This window comes from Macrosteles quadrilineatus, unplaced genomic scaffold (assembly GCF_028750875.1).
Source record: "Macrosteles quadrilineatus isolate MER2022 unplaced genomic scaffold, UCM_ALF_1.0 Scaffold_3__2_contigs__length_128488019, whole genome shotgun sequence".
In the NCBI taxonomy this organism is placed as follows: Eukaryota; Metazoa; Arthropoda; class Insecta; order Hemiptera; family Cicadellidae; genus Macrosteles; species Macrosteles quadrilineatus.
This window is the reverse complement of record NW_026542596.1, coordinates 5,479,645-5,488,945: the sequence shown is the minus strand read 5'-3', so window position 1 is coordinate 5,488,945 and position 9,301 is coordinate 5,479,645. Positions and strand designations below refer to the sequence as shown.

Below are 9,301 nucleotides of genomic sequence, written 5' to 3'. Positions count from 1 at the left end.
TCGATATATCGAAAAAATAATCGACAATAATGAGTGTTCCTTTTAACAGGAAAGTACAAAGGAGCCTTTTTTCTAATTATCATGCGTGTATGCCACCAAAAAAAGGAATTACTGGTATTATAGTGATTTCTTTTATAAAACGTATATAAGTGCAGACAAGGGAACAAGTACAGAACAATATACACATAGGGAAATTTCATGTTCACAGTTGGAACCTTTTCTATCGCTGTAAACATTGCTTATCTCAACATCAGCTGTTCGTGTTATCTCTACAGGAGGGAGGGAATGCAATAAAGCGTTCTGATTGGTTGATACCTTTGTCTGTCATAGACTGAGTTCGGGTAGGGGGATAAATGACTTTCAATCGACATTAAGTCAGTGTTTAGTTTTGGGATTGGGCAGTAGAACCGAAAGAGTTTGCATTTGCATTGGACTTCACGACTTCAGCAAGGTTGGGGTGTGTGTGTAAGTTGTATTAGCAACCTTTTCTGCCGACGACGAGACGTTACGAAATGAATAAAGATTGTCTGTCCTACTTTAGGTGACTAATAACCTACTTTACATTGTATGTAAAGGATCGGTAACGTGTTCCAAGGAAACAATTTGTGTTTGTATGCATCAAGTTTCGTCTGTTTACTGTTTTGTTTATATCGGTAAGGTTAGGTGCTCTTGTTTTACTGAGTTTAAGGATTTTCGGTAAATTTTATGAGTACTTAGTAGTACTGTAAGAGAGATGGTCAGAACAAATACGAATGTAAAACATGACGAGCCATTAACTTTTGTATTTAGTCAATGTTTTTAGAAAAGGAAAGATCATTAACAGGCTTAGAAACTTTTATCACAGATTAATAAACATATTTCATCTGTCAACGATGGAAGGGCGACTGGTTTATGCTAACAACAATGACAACTGGGAACATCAAGATGTAACACAAAATGGAATAGTTCAACCTCTTCTCACAGGTAAGCCATTATAAACGCCTAATATATAGGCTTTAGTAGGCTGCTAAACAGTTAAAATGGTAAGCATAGCCCGTATCTTAGTTTAGGCGGGTACAGTTCCGTATTGAACCTGCGATATAGGATGAATAAAGATATAGGCCTATACCTATATCAATATGTGTCTGCTTGGATTGCATCAATTAGCCTACTTATTTTAAACGCAGCTGGATATAAGTACGTCCAGTGACCGAACGTGGATTAGGAGTCCGGCAGTGACGTCACCAGGTTGTGGGGGCCCATTACCACCATACCACACCACCACCATTACACCATTACCACAACAATACGATCTACATCCATCGGTGTTCGTGGTGTAGTGGATAGAGTATTCAGCTGACGTACTAGAGGTATCTAGCTCGAATCCCATCGGTGACACTAACTTTTTGTCAAAGATTTTGCTTCTAGAATGCCATTTCTTCTTAACCCCTTAACCGCCGTCTAAGTAGCCTAGTCAAAATCCGCCATTGCCACTTATTTTTGCCGTTTTTGACGATTTTTACTTGTGATTTAAAAAACTGTACCAGTTGTTTTTTTAAAGAAAATAGTTATCAATATTGTTTGTAGACATCTTCAAAAACATTAAGCAAGCTTTAACAATACCCTACTAAAATTTGTGATTGGGGGGGGGGGTGGGGTTCGGGGTTTTCTTGAGTTAGGCCTATAATAAAAATTAGGCCTACAATAAAGTTTACAACTCTAATAAATCGTCATCCTCAAGCATGTCACCAGCCATTACGACTAATATTTACTACTCATTCAACACTAACAAGTAAATAACCAACCAAAAAAACAATTATAATGACACGCATAATGTACGTAAGCATTACGTAAGCTTCCGCAAGCACGAGTTTTACTGAAACTACGAATGGAACTGATCGGGACCATTACTGACCTATAATACCACTAAAATCCACCAGATTGCAGCACTAGTCAAGCAGCACTGTCAACAACTTGTTTACGTACGTATATCAGAGATAAGGCGGGAAGTGAGCTGTTAAAAATAAAACACAACAGCTGATTACGTCAACACGAGATAACTCGTACGTGGCGGTTGCTCTGAAAACTAGTATCGCCCGGCATATCTCGTGCGTGGCGGTTAAGGGGTTAACTGTAGGTACATATTTTGTTAGAATTTGAGGCATTTATAATTTTAATTTATGTACAGAATTTAACATTCATTCAATTTTTTTATTAGCAAGTTTGGTTGGTTAGGTTAGGTTACGACACTAATTGTTGGACGCCTAATCGGCGCTCGGTTACCGGCCGCGTATCCTCTGCCTATTTTATTTTAAACCACATGATGGATAATAACAAGAACATTAAGTTAACTTTTAATCGTTTATCATACCTACTTAGTTTGTGGTTTTAGTTGTTGTTTCATTTTTCATTAATTGTTATTTGTTTTTGGTAGGCTACTTAATATCTAGGCTATTACTTATTGTTTTTATTGATTAAATATTAAAAAATAAAATCGTAAACAAATCATAACTTAAGCTTAACTCAATTTGATGTTTACATACGGTAACTTAGTGAGAGAAAAAAAAGAGTCGCAGTCAGATTGGCACCACGACAGATTGGCACCATGGTGTTTTAGCACCCGGCGTCACATTGGAACCTCGTTGACATGAGGCCATGAAATATCACCCCACGTCAGCTTGGCACCACGACAGATTGGCACCACCCCTTTCTAGAGGTTCCAATCTGTCGTGTACTGTTACGACTGATTGGCACCTCTGCGGCCGCCGTCAGCTTGGCACCGCGACAGATTGGCACCACCCCTTTCTCCAGGTTCCAATCTGTCGTGTACTGTTACGACTGATTGGCACCTCTGCGGCCGCCGTCAGCTTGGCACCGCGACAGATTGGCACCACCCCTTTCTTGAATGAGGTTTGAAAATACAACAACGCAGTTTTCTGCGTGCAATATTGAGTAGAGCTGGAATATTAATCCAATCCTTCCCAATGAGTAGTTAAATCTCATTCACGAGGAACAGGTGTAGTATTGACTTTTAGATCAATACTACACCTGTTCCTCGTGAATGAGATTTAACTACTTGCAGTATTCAAGTAGAGACGGTAAATGTACAAAAAAGATGGTAAGTGGTAACCATTTACCATCTTTTAGCGAATTTCCCATATAGGGAATAAGCTATTACCGTAGTACTCATGGTAAGACCTGGACCCGGGACCGATTTATTTTTTCATTTTGAGGTCCCTAGAGGCCAAAAACACCATCCGTTCTAATTCATATATATATATATATATTTATATATTTATATATATATATATATATATACATGTGTGTGTCCGTCAGCACGATAACTCGAGCAAAAATGATCCGATTTTGATGAAAATTGGTACAAACGTGTAAACCTACATTTATTCGAACGAGTTCGCGAACCAGCATGATCGGACTATGGGAACTGGGGTTTATGGGGGGTTTTATGGGGTAAAAATAGGTTTTTCCTATTTTTGACCCTAAAAACACAAAATTTTACAATTTATTTCCTAACCATTTTGTAGAGCTTAAAAAAATAAATAATTTAGTATTCTGAAGCGTTATTGTGCGCCTAATGGTTACAGAGAAAATTCCAAAAAATTGTAAATTTAAAATCCCTATGTTATTCTTATGGAGAATAAGTCAACTGTTCAGTTTACTTGTTTATGAACATATTTTGATCGAATTTGGAAAATACATTAATTTCTTACTAAACTATTAACATTAAAAAACCACCTTTTTACCCTCCCTGTTGCAGCAAACCTAAGTACTCGTTAAACTAATTCTATTTAAATAGGGAATAAATATGATATTTTTAAGGAGGCATTTTAATGTGAAATCCTATCAGGCTAATGGAAATTCGCTTAGTCTGCAGGTTTACTGCGGCAGGGGTATTTTGTGTATTTACCGTCTTGTAACAGTATAATCGTAAATATATGTTTTTAATGTTATAAGACGTTTCTTTTATTTACTTTCCATCTAACTAACGTACATTATAAATTAAACGTTTTATTTTCATTTTAACTAAATCATAATATACAAAAATAAAATAAAACGTTAAAATGTAGTTCTTTAATTTAAAGTCAATCACTTCAACAGTCATTCTGTAGATTCTTGTGTAAACCATAATAATACTGCAAAGGGCAAACGTATCAAACCGTTACGACTTCCCAAAAAAAATAATCAAATTTTAAGTTCATTCTAAAAATATTTTAAGTTTTGGAACGGTCAGAGTGAGGCAGAGAATCTGTCAACTATCACTAATCGTCTTGTTTTCCGGGTCCGACTCCTATTGTTGGGGCGTACGTACATCCACGGAAACAAGAGACACTGACTCATAATAAATGTGTTCAGTATAAATATGTATCTTGTACAACTTTTGATGATTTACAAAAACAAATATCATTACGTTCTTAGTCATGATTTTTTGACATTTTACATTAAATTTCTAGCAAATCGGTTTACGTCTGCCTTGACAAGTAAATACTACAGGTAATGTGTACATTAAACATATTTTAATAACTAACAAACATACACGTTATTACGTTTTCTACAATGAGATTCTGTGAATTTTGATATAAAATTACAAACAAATCTGTTTACTTTTGCAAGTAACAACTACTGATTGATGTTAACAAATCCGGACAGTTATTATTTCTTGTGAAATTATTATTATAGGTTAAAAATAAGAACAAATAATGTTGCTTTTTAAACAATTTGTGTTGTTTGGTTGGAATCCAAGAATACTGGAGTGTGGCAAAAGGAAGTAAATGCAGCAAGTAGCAACTGTCTGTACTATAAACATAATTTGTTAATTGTACAAGCAATTGTATTGATTTTATTTAACTAATCCTGATTGAAAAACGTATTTAACATTCTTTTATAGTTAACTAGCAGTCATACCCGTTCTTCGCAACGGGAAGAGAACGCTAAAGAGAATAATTATGTTCCATAGATTTGTCGTATGTAGATACACTTTTAGAGGTCCGAAAAGTATTAACTGGATACTCCGTTTCCCAAACATTATTTTAGGGGAAATAAACCATACAAACACAATAGTTTTTTTTTAACAAATAGGAAAAAATGAAGTCAATAAGTTAAAGAACGATGCACTTAAAAAATAAAACGCCTTATTTCCACAATATCAAAATTGATTTCTTAAATTAATAACCTAAACATACCTCAGGAAAAAATCCTACTTTGACAGTTCTCATTTTGTATCACAGTTTTTTGTTGCTGCTTGGTTAAAATTAGCTGTTGTCATCATCAATTTAAACAATTAATAGTACTGCACCCTGTTGGTAAACCTTATATCTTTTTAATGTTATTTAATATCATAGAACCAACTTGTATAGTTGAAACAGGTGGCAATAGTTATTTGTGCAACTAGTGAGAAAAGTGAGCAATTGACTCACTCGAGAGAAATCCTTACTCGCGAGCCGTAGGCGAGTGAGGAATGGTTTCTCGAGTGAGGCAATTGCACTTTGCACTCGAGTTGCATATTATATTTTTCCTACAGTTACCATAAAACAAATAAATTGGCAAACAAACGTAACATATTTTTACACAGAAGTGATCTTTTAATATGACATTTAATGTGAAGTGACAAATACAACAGTAGGCTACAACAGCTGACCAGCTGATTTACAGCCAGTGCTGCCAACGTATTTCGCGCACATACGACCTTGTCTGCATGTTGCGCTCACTATTTCGTCCCTTCACGTTGCAAATCTGGAGTGAGACAAAGTAATCAGAGTGAGACAATGTTAACATTGTCTCACTGATGAGTGAATTGGCCACTTTGCTTTCTCAAATCAGTGAGAGAACATGAACATTGTTAGGTGACTGTAGGAAAAACTATTTTATTCCTGATTAACTATAGAAACTAGTGTACCTGTTGCTCGAATTCGAGCAATTGCGAACCATTACAGTCGACTCATAAAGATTATGGAAATACTCACGATCTACACAACAGTTAGATATAATCAAAATCTTTTGTAAATGTCTTATCTTTTCTCAAAAAGCTGATCTTGTTTTTTTAGTGTTTTCTACAAACTTTTCCCTCTCATAGCCGCATTAGGTTGTCTATGATAACGATTACAAATGAAAAAAAACATTATTTCTATTTTTTCTGCTTGGTTGTGTTCTATGACTTTTTCTATGTTTCCATTGTTTGCAAATCGGTTATTTCAATGATTGCTCAAGAAATGTAGAGCAGTGTTAATTCAGTTTTATTTTTAGCCTTTAACAAATTGTCCAGGATTTCTCGCTTTTTTCCATTGTAATAATTTCACTAACCCAAGTTTCGTCGACAGATGCAATACGCCAAAGAATATCACCAAGAAGTGGCAGACGATTTACAATCTCCAAGAAGTGGTAAAAAAAAGCAGAAACCAAGCCATACAATAGATATAAGTTAACCCCTTAAGAAATAATTTTAAGAGTTACTGTGATATTAGGATTTTCCACTGATTTGGTAATAGAACATTATATTGCAAAACATGACACGATGCAGAATAAAATCGATTTTAAAATCAGAAAAACCCATTGCAAATACTGTACTTCATTTTGAAAAATTCAATAAATCACAATTTAAATATTAACAGCTGTTTCATTAAAAAGTAGTGTAGAATTATGCATATGGTAAACAAATTTGAAGAGGCAGCTTTAAAGGCTTCTGGGGCAGAGCCCCAAGGGAATTTACCTCTTTCCTCTTTTGATGGCTCATCTATAGACCAAGACCTTTCTTTAGAGACCCCTACCAAGTTTCTACGCCTAGCCGTTCTCTCAAATTAGCTGGGACAAAAACCCAGTTTTTCCTCCATAAGAATAACATGGGATGGGAATTCAAAGGCCACTGGGGCAGAGCCTCAAAGGAATTTACCACGTTTCTCTTTTGATGGCTCATCTACAGACCAAGACCTTTCTTTAGACACCTCTACCGAGTTTCTACGCCCAGCCGTTCTCTCAATTTAGCTATGACAAAGAAAAACAGTTTCAAATTAATATATAGATACTAGCTGACCCGGCAAACTTCGTATCGCCTAAGTTATAGGTTTCCCCTAAGACCGATGGAAAGAAAGTACCGTTACGTTTAATTTTCAAGATGATCTCGTTCGCATCGCTCAATCACGTCCTGGTTGAAGTTCGTTCGCTACGCTCACTCACCTTTGGGTTGGAGCTCGTTCGCTACGCTCACTCACCTTTAGGTTGGAGCTCGTTCGCTGCACTCACTTGCCTTCAGGTTAGCTCGTTCGCTACGCTCACTCACCTTTTGGTTGCAAATTAGCTGTTGTCATAAATGTAAAAGAAATAATAGTGCTGCACCCTGTTGGTAATCCTTGTAACTTTAATGCTATTGAACATCATAGAACAGAACCAACTTGTTTAATTGAAACAGCTGTTAAGATTCATTAGTTCCATTTCTCATAAGGTTAACATGGGAAACTCCAGAGCCACTGGGGCGGAGCCCTTTTAAGAATTTCGAAACGGGAAATAGTTTACGTCCGATTGAGCGAACTGTACATTACAAACTAGATGACCCGGCGAACTTTGTACCCCATAAAAGTTAAAAAAAACCAAATCAACCGGCCACTTTTATAAGCCTTTTAAAAACAATCACAGACAACATAAAACCGCTGAAAATGACTTTCAATTACATTACCTGTCAAATGTTTAATCAGCTGTTTCTAAAATATATTAAATTAATCTATGCATATGGTCAAAAACCATCATATTTTTTTTCATACGCATAACATACATATGTGGGGCATAGCCCTAAATTTAAAAACTGAACTGAAGATACATGTGTTAATCGGTTTAAGACGAATCCAACAAATCATCTATATATTAATTTGAAACTGTTTTTCTTTGTGACAGCTATTTTGAGAGAACGGCTGGTCGTAGAAACTCGGTAGAGGTGTCTAAAGAAAGGTCCTGGTCTGTAGATGAGCCATCAAAAGAGAAACATGGAGAATTCCCTCGGGGCTCTGCCCCAGTGGCCTTTAAATTCCCATCCCATGTTATTCTTATGGAGGAAAACGAGGTTTTTGTCACAGCTAATTTGAGAGAACGGCTGGGCGTAGAAACTTGGTATGGGTCTCTAAAGAAAGGTATTGGTCTGTAGGTGAGCCCTCAAAAGAGAAACGATGTAATTTTTTTGGGGCTCTGCCCCAGAGGCCTTTAAAGTTCACTCTGCAATTTTGTTTACATTTCGACCATATGCATAATTTTACACTACTTTTAATGAACCAGCTGTTAATATTAAAATTGTATTCAAAGGTCTACTGAAACTGTCAAAATTAAATGTTTACATTATTATTTATGATTTTAAATGGATTCTCCACTGCATGGCAAGTTTTTTATAGTTTCAACAAAATGATGAATTTATGATATGTTTGAAATGTTTTGTTCAAAAATCTATGCTGTAGTGCTCTTAGAAAATTTTAAATTATGAAATAAGTGTGACTTATCAATTTCAAAGGAACATATCTATATATTAATTTGAAACTGTTTTTCTTTGTGACAGCTATTTTGAGAGAACGGCTGGGCGTAGAAACTCGGTAGAGGTGTCTAAAGAAAGGTCCTGGTCTGTAGATGAGCCATCAAAAGAGAAACATGGATAATTCCCTCGGGGCTCTGCCCCAGTGGCCTTTAAATTCCCATCCCATGTTATTATTATGGAGGAAAACGAGGTTTTTGTCACAGCTAATTTGAGAGAACGGCTGGGCGTAGAAACTTGGTATGGGTGTCTAAAGAAAGGTATTGGTCTGTAGGTGAGCCCTCAAAAGAGAAACGATGTAAATTTGCTTGGGGCTCTGCCCCAGAGGCCTTTAAAGTTCACTCTGCAATTTTGTTTACATTTCGACCATATGGATAATTTTACACTACTTTTAATGAACCAGCTGTTAATATTAAAATTGTATTCAAAGGTCTACTGAAACTGTCAAAATTAAATGTTTACATTATTATTTATGATTTTAAATGGATTCTCCACTGCATGGCAAGTTTTTTATAGTTTCAACAAAATGATGAATTTATGATATGTTTGAAATGTTTTGTTCAAAAATCTATGCTTTAGTGTTCTTAGAAAATTTTAAATTATGAAATAAGTGTGACTTATCAATTTCAAAGGAACATATAACTATTCCTTATCGGGTTAGCTTATACATATTGTAAGGTTGGCACTTGCCTTTTTTTCCTACTTTCAATCACCATTTATTTTTAAATTCAAGAAAGAACACCTGAGATTCATTTATTGGTATAACAGTTTTTGATAATCGGGTTGAAAATTGTGTCATAG

General features: G+C 35.6%; 1 protein-coding gene across 7 annotated transcripts in view; it reads left to right on the top strand.

Moving 5' to 3' along the window:
- Positions 1–343: 343 nt before the first annotated feature.
- The window catches only part of LOC128988843 (nicotinate phosphoribosyltransferase-like), a 56,725-nt gene continuing 47,767 nt past the window's right edge, over positions 344–9,301 (top strand). For 2 of the 7 annotated variants that reach the window (XR_008490433.1, XM_054410533.1), the window contains exon 1: positions 344–963. Coding sequence is in view for 6 of the 7 variants with exons in the window: in XM_054410533.1 (XP_054266508.1) it covers positions 873–963 (91 nt within the window). In the remaining variant the exon portion in view is untranslated. The remainder of the gene's footprint in view (positions 964–9,301) is intronic. The other 5 variants (XM_054410534.1, XM_054410536.1, XM_054410535.1 and 2 more) reach the window with 5 other exon arrangements.